The sequence below is a fragment of the Hippopotamus amphibius genome, chromosome X, assembly GCF_030028045.1.
Source record: "Hippopotamus amphibius kiboko isolate mHipAmp2 chromosome X, mHipAmp2.hap2, whole genome shotgun sequence".
NCBI lineage: Eukaryota > Metazoa > Chordata > Mammalia > Artiodactyla > Hippopotamidae > Hippopotamus > Hippopotamus amphibius.
In genome coordinates this window covers 41,631,625-41,648,370 of record NC_080203.1, presented here as the reverse complement: position 1 = coordinate 41,648,370, position 16,746 = coordinate 41,631,625, and the positions used below count along the sequence as shown (strand labels likewise).

The 16,746-nt window shown below is 51.1% G+C and overlaps 1 protein-coding gene across 3 annotated transcripts in view; it reads right to left on the bottom strand.

Moving 5' to 3' along the window:
- Positions 1-15,654, bottom strand: part of TSC22D3 (TSC22 domain family member 3) — a 59,158-nt gene extending 43,504 nt beyond the window's left edge. The window contains exons 1-2 of one of the 3 annotated variants that reach the window (XM_057719213.1): positions 15,550-15,654; positions 14,182-14,607 (exon numbers count right to left, since the gene is read on the bottom strand). In XM_057719213.1, coding sequence (XP_057575196.1) covers positions 14,182-14,501 — 320 coding nt within the window. In that variant the 5' untranslated portion in view covers positions 14,502-14,607; positions 15,550-15,654. Of the gene's footprint in view, positions 1-14,181; positions 14,608-14,862; positions 14,925-15,210; positions 15,360-15,549 lie in introns of those variants that run through there. The other 2 variants (XM_057719210.1, XM_057719211.1) reach the window with 2 other exon arrangements.
- Between the last annotated feature and the right edge of the window lie 1,092 nt (positions 15,655-16,746).

Genomic DNA, 16,746 nt, shown 5'->3' with positions numbered 1-16,746 from the left:
TTTAGAGTTATAGTCTTCCAGAATACCTGAACTGGAAGAAACCCTAGAGACCACCTTGTCTCTCCCCTCCCCCATTTTCTAAGGAGGGAAAGTAGCCCACAGAAGGGCAGGGAGTTACTTACTCAAGCTCAAGCATCAGATTGGTGGCAAAATCGGGATTCGAACCCAGATCTTCTGGATCCAAATCTGACCCACTTTCCACCACCTCAAGCTGTAGTTCCTCCAGGAACTGTGTCTCCTCCACGAGTTCAGGGTCCTCTACAAGCTGGGGCTCTTCTATGAGCTGGGGCTCCTCCAGCCTTTCCCCCTTCATCTCACTGCTGCCCAGGGAAACCTTGATTGCCTGGCTGGGATTGGCTCCTCTCTCTCTCTCTCTCTCTCTCTCTCTCTGCCTCCCTCTCGCTCTCTAGCTCTCCTTCTGTAGCTGCCGGGCTAGAGCGGGAGCAACTGGAAACTCTTTCCCAGGCTCAGAAGAAAAAGTGCTCAGGGAGCCTTGGGGCCAGCCTGGGATGGCTCAGTTGTGGAGGCGGGAGGAAGTTCCCGGCCCTGAGTGCCTTCGGGGGCTCCCAGGCTCCGAGGGAAGGCTGGAGCTCCTGGGGGCGAGTGCTGCCCTCTGGATCTTCTGCCGAGGCCGGGCCAGCTTCCTAAACTAACTCCCAGGCTAAAAGGGAGGGCCGGATCCTCCGGGGGAGCCCAGACGGCAGCTCTGCCAGCCAGCCCCTGTGGTTGGAACTTTCAAAAAGACCAATGTTTCAGCAACTGATTTCTTTTCCAACCTGAACAGCAGGCCTTTCTGTCCCCCTTGCATGACTGTGGCTGTGGCATGCAGCCCCAGCCTGGGCAGAAGCAAGATTCCAGGGCTGGGACTCCCTAACACCCAAGCCACTGGTCAATTCCATTAAATGAAATCAAATAAAAAAAACACCGTTTTTGGCATCAGGTAGACCCAAAGCTGGTCTCCTGGCATGGAGATGTTGTGTACCTACTGGGATGGGATGTGCACAGCCGTCTAGAGACGAGAAGTCATAAGACCATTGGATCAGAGAATCAGGAGACATGGTTTCTCTTTTCAGCTGGTCACTAATTGGCTGTTTGGTTTGTGGCAGGTACCACCCATCTCTGGGCCTCAGTTTCCTCATCTGTAAGGGATGGGGGTCAGACCAAATGCCTGCGGAAGCCCTACCAGTTCTGAGCCTCTGTGTCTCTGGCTAAGATGCATGTGGAGGCAGAAGGTGCCAGCCGCCAACTCTGGGTAGGGGGAGGCTCAAGGTCTTGAAGAGGCAGTCCCCAGCTCCACTGCCCTCTGAAATCCTTCTCCATTTGCCAGCAATGCCAGTAGAGTCCCCTGGTGTTTCTGTAGGTTTTGATCTCTGCTAAAAATTTCAAAGCTCCCAGCAGCTAGTCCCCGCAACAGGAGGGAAACCAGAAGCCTTCTCAGTCATTTACACTTGAGCGTGAATGAAGAAGGTTCAGAGAGCAAGCCTTGACGGGGTGAACGCTTGCCAGACTGGGTTGCAGGTGTTAGCTGGCTTTGGGCAGGACAGGGTGTGTGACTGATGGAGCTGGGGGGGGGGGGCGGTGAGGGGACAGGTGAGAGAGGGAGACGAGGCAAGTCTGAAAAGGTTTTGTTCCGGTTCCACATATGACTTGCCTGATGACAACGAAGGCTTCCCTCTACTGAGTGCTTCCTGGGAACATCCTCTCACTTAACCTTCCCAACCACACTTCCACCATTTTCTAGATGAGGAAACTGAGGTCCAGAGAAGTCACTTGCCAAGGTCACCGAGTCTGTCAATGGTAGTCTTATCAGATGCTGCAGGGACACACAGTGGCTAATGTCCTTCTCTACTCCTCAGTGGCCCCTCCAAGGTCTTTTGAGGGTGAAGAAGCCCACCCCAGCTCCCCACAAGGGCCAGAACCTCCCACTCCCCTGCGACAGGAATCAGGAGAAGCAGAGCACGGGCCCTGCCTCTCTAGGATCCCGGCTTCCCCAGGACTCTACAGCCCTGGGCACACCTTGCAGCTAATACTAGTAAATACCAGCAAAACCTCCGCCATGTGAATAGGAGACTGAAGACACAGCATTTTGGAGACATGGTCATTTTGGGGGGCCAGTGTTGAGTATAGTTTCAGTACGTTAGTCCTTTGTTCTCTTCACTGACCTTCACCCTGTTTATCTGGCAGGTGATGAGCTCTTTGAAGTCTTTCTGATCCTGATTTTCAGCTGACAGGCTATTATGGCCCTTAGAGAATCACTCTGCCTAAATCATGGCTGCTTGATCTTGGCAATGAGAAAATTTCCTTGGGGGTTTGCTCCTCTCTGAGGGCCCCAGTGAGCCAGAGGAACTTCAAAATCCACATCTTAGGGTATCAGCAGTGACTGGGTTCATTTTAACTTTCCTCACTACCAATTTGGAGCAAGAATCCCTCACAGAGGGACATAGGCAGTGCCCAAGGATTTAACAAGGTGACTTTTCGCAGGATTTCTAATCTTGGGGGAAGCCCCCTTAGCCTGTGTTCTCACAGCTTCCTGCATCTTTTCTTCATTACGATCAATTGTAATGATATGGTTATTTGTGTAATTATTATTTGATGTCTGTCTCCACCACTAGATTGTAAATTTCCTGCCGTGGGGATCCTGCCTGGCTTGTTGGCTGTCACTTTCTCCCGTGTCTGATTTTCATTTGTGTGTGGAAGGAGAAATCCTCCTTTTCCCCAAGCACCTGGGGTGAGCAGTCTTATCCCAATGGCCCCCACACTGACATGCTCCTCAAAATTGTTAGATGCTCCCCCAGATTGGAGGATAGGTCTCCCATTGAAGCTAATTTGGCCAGGAGATAAGAAGGAGGGGACCTAACAGCTCCTTAGTCTATTCTCCCACACGATTCCAGGCCTAGGAGAGTATATGCTAGCTTTCACAACTGATCTCCAATGGAAATTTCATACATATTTCTATTATGAAAGTATTTTCCTAAAAAAGCACTTTCATCTCGCACAAAGGCACTTTCCTTTTCTTTATAAGCACCTGCTTCTGACTCCTTTGCTACCCCCTCCCCACCCCGGGTCTGTCCCCTTCTGTCCATGGTCCTTATAACCAGCCCTCTCACACTTCTATCCAGTTCCTTATTGCTGTTACCACTTTCCCCATATTTGTAATATAACATCCCTTGGTAATTTTGCTTAGTTTCTCTGAATGCTGGTAGGCAGGAAGTTCTTTCTGCTATCTAATCGCAATTCTTCACGCTACAGTAGAGGCCTATTTCCTCTTGTTCTGTTCCTAGTGTGGTTTGGAAACAGCTAGTCACCATCTCTGAGTTGTCACTTTTCTTATATTTGAAGATCAACCTCTTTTCGTTCTCTTCACCACCCTCCAGCCCACCCTTGTATTCTTCTCCGATCAATCATCTTAGTTCCTTTAGCTTGGCCCCACAGTTCCCTGAAGTCCCAGGCTTTAGCCTGTTGGCTAAAGAAGACTCTCTTCCCTTCTGCATTCAGGCTGTTTTTCAGCCTGGACAAATTATCTGACATTTGCAGCCCAGAAAATTTACACCCCGGGCCCCAGAAAGGAGTGCAGCCTAAAGCTCTGTGCCCCACTGCCTCTGCACAATGGGAAGCATTCATAACTCAGAAGGAGGCCTGCAAAGGGCAAAGAAAACCCAGACGACCCTCCCCATTGTTTTTTTTTTTTCCTTTACAGTAAACAATTTACAAAAACAAATTTTCCTCCCTATAGGCTATACCCACTTTATCACTGGTCCCCAGGGCCAGCCTTTACGCATTTCCATACTGTCATGGACTATTTTTAGCGAAGGATGACGTTAAGTACTAGCTGCCCCGTGGGCTTCAAACTCATCTCTTCCTCTTGTCAGAATGTTGTCAGTCCTCCCCCTTTGGACCTGCTGGCTACTCATGGCCTAGAAGTATTGCCAAGAGTGTGAGCAGTTACCTAATGTTATTTATGACTTCAGGGGTTCCTGAGAAAGCCTCTGTCTAAACATGTCTCCTTTGGCTTGGGTCTGATGATTAGAATTTCAGCAATAGAGATTCATTTCTTTAGCTCAATATCACTTCCTCAGGAAGCCATGTCTGATCCTTTGTTATACTCTCTGAGACCAAGAGAAGCTTATTCCTTTTCCCTCTCGGCACTTATTTGTAATTATACACTCATTAGCACGGCTATTTTGGTTAATGTTCATCTCCCTCACTCTACTGACTATTCCATGATGGCTGTGGCCATACCTTCTGTGAGTTTCCCCACTCTACTCCCAGTGCCTAACAGTGAGCCTGTCACATGGAAGGCGTGCAAGAATTTGTTGCTGCAATATTTGTTGTTGACTGAATCTGTTCATGAACTTAAATGTGAATTCTCCAGAGCACTGATGGGGAAGGGTGTGGGCATGGATGCTCAAGACACTAGCTCGGGGACAGGGCCCCAGAAAGCGAGGTGCTGGCCATAAGCAGCCTCCTCCTTCCCCAGATGACCTGAGGCTGGTTCCTTTTCACTACTGCAGCTCCCTCTCCTCTCCTGTCAGCCTGAGGCTTCCCTCCTTCCCCAGCCCAACCCCAGGACCTTCAATTACAGGCCACTTGGAAAAGAAGGGTTTGACCGAGGTACAAACAAGGCTAAAATGACACCCTGTGGGGACTCCCAACAACTTTCTTCCAGAGAGATTTGGGCAAGAGGTATATATGTCCTCAGGGCAGCACCTTGACACACCCCTGGTTCTGTCACTCCCCCCCCCCCAAGAAGGGGCCTGGTGGAGCCAGGCCAGAGGTGCACAGATGTGAAGGCATACCCCCAGACTCCTCTGGTGCCCACCCTCGACTGCACTCCCAAGCTCAACCGTCCTGGTTGTGATGAGCTTTCTGCAGCCATCCAGCAGAGGTGCCTTCCTGCTCCTGGGCCCTGGGGGCCTCCGCCTACCCAAGTCTAGCTAGGTCTCTGAGGGGAGGCTACTAGGGGCCAGCTTGCCCCGAGCCAGAGAGGGGCCATGAGAGGAGGGCCAGCGTAGGCCTCTCATTCCTGAAGCTGGGTGACTCTGGGTTTCAGCCCAGGAAGAATGGAAAGTGTTGCTCGCTGTCCCCACCCTAGCCAGCTCCTTCTGACCCATGAGCCCCGCTGGACTGGCAAGCTTCCCCTCCCCCCTCCCGAACAGAGAGCTCCACAGCTCTTCCCACCGGGTCGGAGCCAACCCATTCTTTAAGGCCCTGCTGGAAGCCGCCGCCATAAAGAGACTCTCCCTTCCTAGTTTGCTTTGGCATCGCCTAAGCTCCGGACTTGCAGATGCAGGGGACGGTAGGCTTGAGGCCTTTCCCTCAAGGAGCAGCAGCGCCATCGCGGCCTGCGGTGGCTCCGGTGGAACTGCTTTGTTCCCCTCCGGCCTTGGGATGCAGCTATATCACTCCCAGCTCCCCTCAGCCCAGCCCGCGCCTCTGCCTCCTCCCTTCCGTGTCCTCTACAGTGCTTAGTGGGGTAGACATTCAATAAATCCGCAGTAGGCTCTGGATAAATAGCAGGCCCGCGGTCGATAAGTGATGGATTGATTAACTGAAGCGCTTGGTCGCTGAGTACAAGGCCTAACGAGGTGCTGCCTTCGTTCATTTCCCTGTGCACCTGGGGAGGCAGAGTATATTGCCTTAAGACTGGGCAGGGTTTTTCTTATTCTTTTTTCTTTGTTTCCTTTATTACTGCAACTGACTATGAACTGAAAGGGGTGGGGGGATAGGGAGAAGTGAGGGGCTCCAGGCCTGGGAGGGGCCTCAGGGAAGGGAAATTCTGCACCTCCACCTCAGCCCCTACCCCCAATTTTTACTGGATTCAGGGAACTTGGGGTCTCCAGCTCTCCTGAGCCCTGAGAGGGTGGTCTTGAGCTTGTCTGAGGCTTCATGAGTCTGAGATTTGGAATCAAGTCATACCTGCTGGTCATTCCCATGCCACCTTTTTGACTTTATCTCCCTGTTTCTTCCTCTTTTTCTCAGACAGGAGAGCAGTGTCCCCAGCTACCCTCAGCCTGTGAGCCACTTACCCACTGGCAACACAGTGTGACAGGCTGGGCAAAGACAAGGAAAGAGAAGAAAAGGATCTATTGGTTTAGTCACAAACTTCGAGCCAATGAACTATTAGATTGATGGAGCTATTCTGTGTTGTAGATATTCAAGTGAGCTTATCAGAGAAATACGTCATAGATTTCAGCAAGCCCCCGCTTCACTGGGGGCTCAGTTGCACCAAGCCAGTAATGCAATTTTCTGAACAGACTAGGAAGAGAGCTAAGTATCACTGTGAATTCAGGCCAGCCTGGGGACTTTGAGACTTTGTGGAGAATGGATTGGGAATTGGATTAGGCCTTCCTTTAAAAAGCTCCTCCAGCTTCCACTAAACCTTCTCCCTAAAGTCTCCGTAAAAGTACCTGAACCAACAAGCAGATACAAAAGGAAGAACTTCAGACACCTATTCTGGGGCCCCTCCAGGTGCACCAGGCTGACTCTTCAGCACTGTACCATCAGGTGATAGCAGGAGACGCCACCCCCCCCAAAAAAAAACCCCACCCCAAACCACACTAAGCCCACAGCAGCCCAACTGCCTGCTTACATTTGCTGCTGAGTGTAGGGGCTCAGGGGGGAATCCCCTTCACAGCCTGGCACTTGCCTCTGAGCGGACTGTTGGCCTGACACTAGGGAGAGCAGGCTTTTCCTTTGGAAGTGTAGTGAGCTCTACGTAGACCCCCAGCAGGCTTCTGAATGCCTGGCCCCAGGCAATCCTGCCACTGAGCAAGCAGAAGCTTGATGCCTCAGTAATCTGGCTCTGTTACATAAAGCGCTACGCGAGATATGAGTCAGGGACCTCAGGCTGGCCCAGGTCCAGCCTAGTCTGGGAGTGAGGCTAAAAGGGAGGTGTGTGTGTGTTGGGCAGGGGGGGGGGGTGTAAGCCAGGAAGGAGCCGCTGGAACCACTTCCCTTCCTCTCACTTCTCACCCCCTTCTTCCTCAGGGATAGCTGTAGCCAATCACTGGACTGGAAAGCTCGGAATGGGAATCCTGGCCAGACCCTAAGCTGTGAGCAGCTGCTCTCCATCTCCCCTGAAGAGAAGACAAGAGGAAGTAGGTTGAATACCCAAGGCTGTTTCGTGAGTAAATTGTTCCTTCGAGGAAGGATGGGGAAGGTCCCTGTGGGGTTTTGGCCACAGGCAGGGGCCTGATTTCAGGCTGGGTCTATTTGAGGAAAGTGGCTCCCAGGGGAGGAAGGCTGATAGCGTGCTTGGGGCATCACTGACCAAGCCTGCTTCTAGCTCTTGTTTCCCCCTGGGCTAACGTCTGCACAATGGGAAGCTTCCCAGTCAGTCTCCATGCTGGCTGGGATCTCACAACTCTTAAACTGTTTCCAAGAGAGCAATAGGTACTTTGGGGCAGGGATTTTCAGCTAGAAGGTACAAGTGAATTAGCCTTGCCTGTAGAGAAGATTCCCTCTTACCTGGATTAACACTGGAAAAAGCTTGTTTTCTATTCTCACAGACCCCATCTTATCCCCACTCTGACTCCTTAGCTAGACTGGATTTCATATGGTATATGGGGGCATCCATAAGCCATTTCCCTGCCCTGACTCCTCATCAAACCTGCGTTGAGACTGGGATCTAGCCTTTTGGCCTTCACAGAAATCCCATTAGCCCACAGGGTCCTGCTCTGCCAAAGCTGTGGCCCCACAGCGAAGCCCTAACCCTTGTCCCATTATTGCAGGCCCTGGGACAGCACGTCCTGCGCCATTACTGCCTTCTTCATCTAAAAGGAAACTTTCACCTTTTTTGACCCCTGTGGTTAAGGAATGCTCTCCCTTGAGAACACTGAACACACAGAGTGCCCCACCAAATGGGTCCAAGCCTCAGGCCCACTCAGCACGTTGGCTTCTCCAGGGCTAGAGACACTATTGCATGACACCAACCAATTTGTTATGTAAACCCAGCCAGCCATGGCACATTATGGCTTTGTAGTTATCTTGAGGGATGCCTTACATAAGAGGAGAAAGTTCAGGCAGGACCAGAATTGTGATGAGCAAACACTGTGCAATGGCTACCACCAGGTGCAGACACGGCTGACCTTATTCCTCTCAACCAGCCCACAAGGCACAGGCAAATGCTCTGCTGGGCTCCATCCCCCAGGGGATTTGGAGACCCTGGCAGCCGTGGCCAGACACATGCATCTCCATTTACCCAGACTTCCTGGCCTTCGGGACCTGTTATGGAAAGGAGCCAAAGCTCTACCTGGAATTGAGAGCTTGTTTAGTTTATCTGGAAGTGCAAATATAAGCAAGATTGTTAACCTTCTCTTCAGGCAGGGAGGGAAAATAAGGTCACCCTGGAAAGAGTTATTTTCTGAGGTGTGGGCTCACATAGGTCCATTTCTGACAAACCCAAGGAGGAGGTGAAATCTGTGTTCTGTTCTTGCCACCCTTCCTGAAGAGCATGAACCTTCCATCCAGACCTCTTGAGCTCCATGCTGCCCAGAGCCCCACACTGCAGCAGGCCTTTCAAGGACTCTAGCCCCGTCTCTCTGCTTCTCTTCTCCAAACTTGGCTTTCCCATGTTCCGTTCCCATAGAACACTACTCCCAGTGAGCTGTCACCCCAAAGAAAGTTCTGATAAACAAATCCACACAAAGCAGTCAATGATAAGTAAAGCTGTCACATGTTACTCTTTTAAAAGGGAAACCCCGGGCAGTAAACCCGAGTAGACCCTGGCCATTCATGAGAGAGACACACTCAAACTTTTGCCAGTCCCTAATTCATGAGCATCCTGAAAGCACATCATTTCCCTCAGAAAACTTCTTTTTCTGTTGTTTTGTTAAATTTCTTATCTTTCTTTTCATTGTAATCACTAGCACTAGCAGCTGACTCAGGGAGGGGGTGTTCTCCCCAAAGAAATAGACGTTCACTCATTTCATGGGCATTACTACACTTGAATGGAGTGACCAAGAGTAGAGGACCACAAAATTTGGTTGAAAAGTAGGTGCTGGGCAACTCCACTCCTAGGTAGAGACCTGAAGGAATTGAAAGAAGGGACTTAAAAGATACCTGTACACCAACATCCAAAGCAGCGTTCTTCACCAGAATCAACAGGCGGAAACAACCCAAGTGTCTGCGGGCAGATGAATGGATTAAACAAAATGTGGTGTGTCCATACAATGCAATATTATTCAGTCATAAAAAGGAATGAAGTACTGACACACGGATGGACCCTGAAAACATTATGCTAAGCGAATGAAGCCAGACACAAAAGCCTACATATTGTAGGATTCCACTTGTACAAAATATCTAGAATAGGCACATCCAATCTGTAGAGATAGAACATAGACTAAAGGTTACCAGGGACTGGGGGGAAGAGAGAATAGGGAGTTATTTAATAGGTACAGAGTTTCTGTTTGGCACGATGACTGAAGTTCTGCAAATGGATAATGGTGACGACTGCACCACTGTGACTATAGCTAATGCCACTGAATTATACACTTCAAAACGGTTAAAATGACAAATTTTATGTTATATATGTTTTACTGGTATATATGTATATGCTAATATATACATATACTTTATATATATATATAAAACACACACACATATGTAATATATATAGTAGGTGCTGATAGAGCAGTAGGGCTGCTCCCCACCTAAAGCCTCTTAGCACATGGAATTCACATCCGTGCCTCAGCAGAAAGACAATTTCTCACATATCAAGGTTCTCATGAGGCATACAAACCATGAATGTTAAGTTTGCAAATGCATTTGTGTTTTCAACAGAGAATGTGCCTTAATCCAACAGTGCCTATTCTTTGTCAGACCACTAGGCACTCAGGAAATAGTTATTTTAAATTACCTCAGGCTAGGGAAGGACTTTCAAAGCTTGATACCAAAAGCAAAAATCACAAAGGCAAAGAATGACAGACTTAACCACACAGAAACCCAAAACCTCTCTACAGCAAAGTAAGCCATCCTCAAAATCAAACAGCAAATTAGTTGACAAAGAGTTGCAATCTCTAAGTCAGGATTTCTCATGGTGTGGTCCAAATACCACTGCTCTATTGGATAGGAGTTTTAGATGGTACAAGACAGAAAACTGATCTTAGAGTGTGAATTTAGGCACTACAGCAGGCAGGTGGGAGAGTTTTGCCTCCCAAATCACACCATGTAAGTGGCTACGTCCTCAGAAATCAGGCCCAGGAATGTACATTTATGAAATAATTAGTTTGAAGATTCAGAGAAGCACAAAATTTTTACGCAAATTTTGTTGGAAGCCTGATCTCTGAATCTAGATATTTCCCTTTATACTGTATACCACATCAATAGGGAACATTAAATGAGTTAGCACACACGAAAATAATCAGAAATCTTTGCTCTTATTATTTTCTGAGTATCTAAGTGTGGGGACCAGTTGTTGCCAGCTCAGAAGCTTAAAGGGCTCTCAGAGCTGGAAGGGAACTCAGATTCAGAGTAGCTCAGATCCCACTGGCTGGTGTGCTTGGGGGCCAAAGGCAGAATAGAGCTGATTAAGTAGTTTTGGATAAAATCTTAGAAATAAATTTGAGGTTACAACAACAACGACAAAAAGAGAATATGGCAAAAGCTCCCCTTCTAGCTTGCTACACCTTACTGATTAGAGAATTAAGGTCCCTCAAATTTCTACTTTGCAAGTTTTTTAATAGGCTGCATTTCAATTGGAAATTTTAGCTGTTTGCTAAGCATATTCTATCTGCCTCTTAAGTTTTCCAATTTTAGAAGCATTTTCAAATGATACGGTATAGTCCCCTAATAATAGGGTGACCAACCATCCCAGTTTCCCTGGGACTGTCCCAGTTTGACCATTGAAACTCCTGTGTTGGTTGAAAGTCCTGGGATGGTTGGTCACCCGACCTAATAAGGACATTTTAACCATTTGGTTAGTTTCTGGGCTAATATTTACCTCTACTTAACAATTCGTCCTTCACAGACAATTCTTTAGTGTCTTACTGATCTTAGGTGGAGTCTTGCCTCTGCTCTTCATTGTAAAGCATCGGGCAAGTTACTTAATTTTCCCAAGCCTCAATTTCCTTCATTAAAAAATGAAGAATGGTGATAACAGCACCCATTTCATTGGGTTGGTGTAAATATTAAATAAAGTTATGCAGATACAGTGCTTAGTACATGCTGTAAACACTCAATAGATGTTAGCTATTAATCTATTACAGTTGTTAGTTACCTAACACAAGACTGAAGGGATGGTGTGTAAAACACATCTTCCCCCCAGTAGTTTAGAGGCACCATTTACCTACCAAAGGGGTACATGCCCATTACCACTGATTCACATGTATATACATAGCACTGTTCCTCAGGACTGTTACTAGGCTATTAGAGTTACTGCATGTGGTTCACACTGAAAAACAAATCATATTTAAACCTTAATAAGAATTTCCCAAGACTCGATTAAAGTTGTAAAATCTTTACATAGGACCACTCCAACAATTAAGCAGTCATCTAGCCCCCCCCAAAAAAGAAAAAACCCTTTACTGAGTACTGGCTGTATAACTAGAAGCCAAGGGAAAGCCAAGTAAGTGGAAAACATGCCCTACCCTCAAATTGCTTACACTCTTGTGTTCCGAGGAAACCAAGAGCTAAGCTGGGAGCCAGGGACAGGTCAAAGCAGACAAACCAGATAAAAATCAAGAATTTGCCCCACCCTTCCTCCCAAGAATATAGGAGCCCTTGTAGCACAGGAGTGGGCTGCAGGAGGAGGGGCAGGAAGAGTCCTTTCTCCAGAACAGACAGTCTTGAAGGTAGACAAATTAGAGGAAAAAGACACCTAGGCAAGAATCTGCAATATCAAATCATTAAATGGAACAGAAGTAAAAATGATGGCTGTGGCATGAAGATAGAAGACCAGGGAATAAATGAAGTAAAAAGAGGAAATTTTCACTCAGGAGAAGACTGTCCAGCTCAGATCTGACCAGCAGTAATGGTCTTCCACTTTGCTAATAAGCATGTCATTCGGGGGAAAACCTCAACCAAATTCAAAATCTCCAATCTCTATGGTCCCAGTTGTCAAGGCAAATGAGAGAATGCTTTCTCCTGCTATTGTCCTGCTAGAACTGTTAAGGCCCTCACCACAGGATACTGTCATTCTCCAGCCTCACGGAAGGCTGAGGGCTTGAGTTGCACTGTTCCCAGGAGGCAGGGTGCTCAGAGACAACTTCCCAATGATATGTCCTGCTCCTTCCACCAATGCCCTCCCTCCACCACCCCCTCCCCCCAACCTGGTAGCATTTCCAGGCTTTGCCAAGAAGCAAGAGTCAACAGACAAGGTGTCAATGGAGTAGGTGACAAAGGAGGTCTTTGCCACTCAAGAGCCCCAGACCACCAGAAAGCCTCCCAAGGTGTGGCACAAGCGAACACTTTGATTTCAGGCATTCAGTCTCACATTTAACTCACTTAGGTCTGACCACCGCCCCCACCCCCCAGGCCTCCTAACTAGGAACCAGAGCTGAGGAAGCGTCCCCTCTTATGTGTCATCAGGCCATTTCAGAGCAATTTCTCTCCCAGCTGAGAGAGTGAAAGTGCTTTGGGCACTCTTTCCAGGTATCTTGCTACCCTTCCCTCGATGCCTCCAAGCCCAGAGCCCAGCAAATTGTTAGAAGCCTGTTAGGGCTTTCGCTCAGCAGGGCTGCAGCAGCTGTGGTCTGAATACACTTGTAGTAATCTTATGAGGTCTCCCTCGAAACCTGTTCCATACACGGCCTGGTTTCTTGGAGACAGTGAGATAAATTGGTGCCTAAAGTGAAATAATAGATGAGAAAGGGCTTCGATGGCATTGGAAACGCCTGAATATACAACTTGTTATAATAATGCTAACGAAGTCGGCAGCCCTGCTTGTCCCCTCTTGGAACTTCTGGGGCTGAGGAGGCAAACCTGCGCTGAGCACTAAGTGAGGGGAGTTCTTGCCTAGCTGGATGGCTTTTAATATTTCCTATTTGTGCCTCACTGAAAAGCCATCCAATTATTCAAGTATTCTGTGGGAGCTCAAAATTTCTTATTACCTTGTCTGAGCGCATTACCTGCCCACAGCTTGGAATCTCAGAACTAGAAGGACCTTTAGAGACCAGAGAGGTCAGGCGACTTGCTCAGGCTCACACAGGGAAGTAGAACCATAACTGGTACTACAACCCAGGTCTCCCCCAGCGGGTTTCTCTTTCTCTTACATAATCTGCAATGTTGAGAAAGAAGAAAATTCACCCACACATGCACCAGTGCCCGGTCCCTATGGCTCTAAGAACACCAAACTCACAATTGGGTTTCCTGAAGTTGCCTCCCCTGCCTCAAAACTGTCAGTTGTCCCCTCAAGACTGGCTCTTATCAGAGTGTCTCAGACTGGAGGACTGCAGCCACCTTTGGTCTCCGCATTGTGTTTCTCTCCTCCCCTCTCCCTTCCATGGCCTTCAGCAGGATTTCTAGAAAGTCTGACCCGCACGCCGACACACACCTGTGATGACATGGGCTCATCCACCCTCTTGCCCTTAGGATGCTCTCTGGGGCTGCTTTGAGCCGTCATTGGAAATGGAAGGCTGTGATCCACGGAGGAGATGGGGCTCCCCCGCACCCCGCCCCTCCCCTCCCTGTCTGGAGCTTCACGAAATTCTCACAGGTCTCTAATTTTTCTTACCACCCCCCCCTCCCCCACCACCAGCACCAGCTTAATTTGTCTCGACATTTTGCTTGCCCTCGTTGTCGGTCGGAGCCACTCAGTAATTTAAAAGCCCTTGCAGTTTCCATCTGAGTTTGCATATTTAGAAATGGGCTTTTGATACGCGTGGGATTCAGATCCCAAGAACATCCCATGGCAGATTCTCTGAAGTGCCTGTAGAAAGGTAGGCATTTGTCGAGAAAGTGCCGCCAGCTACCCCCAAACCACTTAGGGCTCTGTCCACCTTCCGGGCTCCAGCATCTCCCTAAGAAAGCCTCTGCAGACACCTTCCAAAACAGGGCTCCCACCTGCCAGGCCTCCCCTCAGCCGCACAAGAATCCAGGTAGCCTCAGGGTCCGGTCGTGGCAGCCCGGGAGCCCCCCAGTTGCCCCTCTTGGCCATCCTGGTCGCCCCTTTGGTCGGAGGGGCGGGTCCCGCCGAGGCTGGTGCGAGCCGGGACCGTGTGCCCACCCGCGTGCCCCGCCACCCACCTGTGGAAGAAGAGCAGGATGGAGAGCATGGTCTGGTCGATGTTGCGGTTGCAGACACCCTCGTTGATCAGATAGCAGGGGTCCCGCAGCACGGGCTCTAGCGAATCCTGCCGCATTATGCTGTTGAGCTTGTCGGTGTTGAGGTTCTCGAGGACCAGCTTCTCCTGCAGCTGCCGAAAGTTGCTCACGGTGGGGCTGCCCGGGTTGTTGTTGTCCCCGCTGCTGTCGCGCTGGAGCCCACTCCGGTGGGCCAGGTCCAGGCAGCAGTTGCAGCAGTCGAGGCCGACAGGTGAGCGGCGGTCGGGCTTGGGCTGAGCCATCTCCTCCGCCTCGGGGGACGCCTTGGCCGCGAGGTCAGGGGCGGCCGGCAGGTGCGCGCCTGCCGGGCCAGCCCGAGGGGACTCCAGGGTGTCTGGGGAAGACAAGCTGGGAGGGGAAGAGTTGGAAATGAGCGCCGAGAGCCGGCCACCCTCGGCTCGGCCCCCTTCTGGCTGCGTCGCTCGGGGGTGCGAATAGAAACAGCTGGACAAACAGCTCTGAGCGGATCCTTCGGTCTCACTTCCTCCTCCTCTCCCCCCTCCCCCTCCTCCTCTCCGGGCCGGGGCCGCCCCCCCGAGGTGCCACACGCGGCCCCAGCGTCGTCCCAAGTTTCCCAAGTGTGAGCGGGGGCCCGGGGCGGACCTGTGGCAGCAGGAAGGGCGGGCGGCGGGGCAGAGGGAGAGCCGGGGCGCGCCCTCGCTCCCTCCCTCCCGGGCTCCCTCCCTCCCCGGCTGGCGGACTCGCCCGCTCTCGGGCTCCCCGGGGCCGCGCCGGCGGAGCGGTGGCAGGAGCCGAGCGCGAGGGAGCGAGCGAGCGGGCCAGGGAGCCGCGCGCCCGGGAGTCGGCGCGGGGCCGTGACAGCACGCAAATGACCCCCGGGGGGTCGGCGGAGCACGCGGGGCCGCCGCTTCCCCCGCACGCGTGCGCCCCGGAGCCGGCGCGGTCCTGCCCCCGCCCCCCGCCCCCCGCTCCCCGCACGGCCGCCCGCACCGTCGCCCGCGCTCCTGGGAGTCCGACCCGGCTCTCCCTCCCTCGGCGCGCCCGGCGGCGCCTCGGCTCGGGCTCTCTCGCCGCTTCTGGCGCATCTTCGGCCAGAAATCCCCGAGAGCCGCCGGCCGGGGCCGCCGCGCCACACCGGTCTCGAGCTCAGCGGGCGGGCCAGTGTGCCTGGTCCCGCCGCGGACGGGTCCCCCTACAGGAGAGACGCCGCCTTCGAGCAGCGGCGTGGGGGTGGGGTGGGGTGCCGAGGGCGCGGTGGCCCCTGCGGGGAGTCCGAGGGCGCCGGACACGCCTCGGGAGAACCCAGGACGGGCCTGGAACAAAACTCACAGAAGCACGCTCAACCGCTCCTCGGTTTCTGTCCCTTTCTTCTCCCTTGACTCATCTTCCCCTTTCCCCCCACTTGCTCTCTCCTGTCTTCCCTGAACCCCATCTGAGACGGTCTCTGTCCTGGCTTCCGGGAATGCCAGCCCCTTAGCGGGCTTCCCGTCGCCCCTGCTCCCTCTCTGGCTCAATTTGGGCCCCCTCACCCCGCCTTCCTTCTCTTTGCCCTTCTTCTCCCGTTCTTTCTCTTACGTTTCTTTTCCTTTTTTTCCTCTGCATTTACTCCTTTCTGTTCTATTCCTTTCTTTCTCGCCCCCCCCTTTTTATTCATTTTTTCCCCTTTTCTGTTAACTCCTCCTTTTCCCCTCCCCCCGCCATTCCTCTTTTTCTCCCCTCGGTTTCTGCCTTTCCTTCATTTTATTTCCCCCTCGCTTCCCTCACCTCCGCATCCCCTCTTTCTCAGTTTTGTCCCATCCTCCTCACTTCACTTAGCTTCCCCTATTTTTCCAAACTTGGTCTCCCCTCTCTTTTGTGATCTCCACCTGCCACTTTAGGTGATATCTGTCCTTGCCTTTTCAAGAGGTCCGTGGTGACTGGATGTTCATAGGCATTAGAGGGGCGGGGGTGTCCTGAAACTTTGGCCTTAGGTGTTCTTGGCTCTGAGGAGAAGGTGACTCTGGAACTGAGCTGAGGTGAAAGGGCAGATTTGTGGAGAGCATGGCAGGGTGATGACCTGGGTCAAACCCAACTTTGTGAGCTGTAGGGATGCTCCGGATGGGTAAGTGGTAGGGTTCTGGGGTGTCTCAGGACTTGGAGACTTGGAATACTTTGAATGCATAGGATTCAGTAATTATTGGTTCCTGAAAAAAAAAATTCAAAATATTCACCATGTTCAGTTTTCACTGAAAACTTAAATGGATTTCAGTTTCCGTCAGCACTCCCCAACCCCCCCTTCAGCTCGCTTCTTTCACGAGCCCGTGGCCCTCGCAGTAGAGCAGTATATACTGCCCTCTTGTGTTCAAGACGTCGAACATTTCCTGCCTGAGTCAGATCTTGCCGAGACACTAGAGGTGCCTCCTAGTGGAATTCATACTGCACTGGTCCTGAGAGCCTGGGGAAAGAGGAGGCAGACCCTCTACACTGAGGGCTCCATGGCCAGACTGACACCAGTGAGGGCAGAGCCACCCTCTTTCTAGCGGTGCT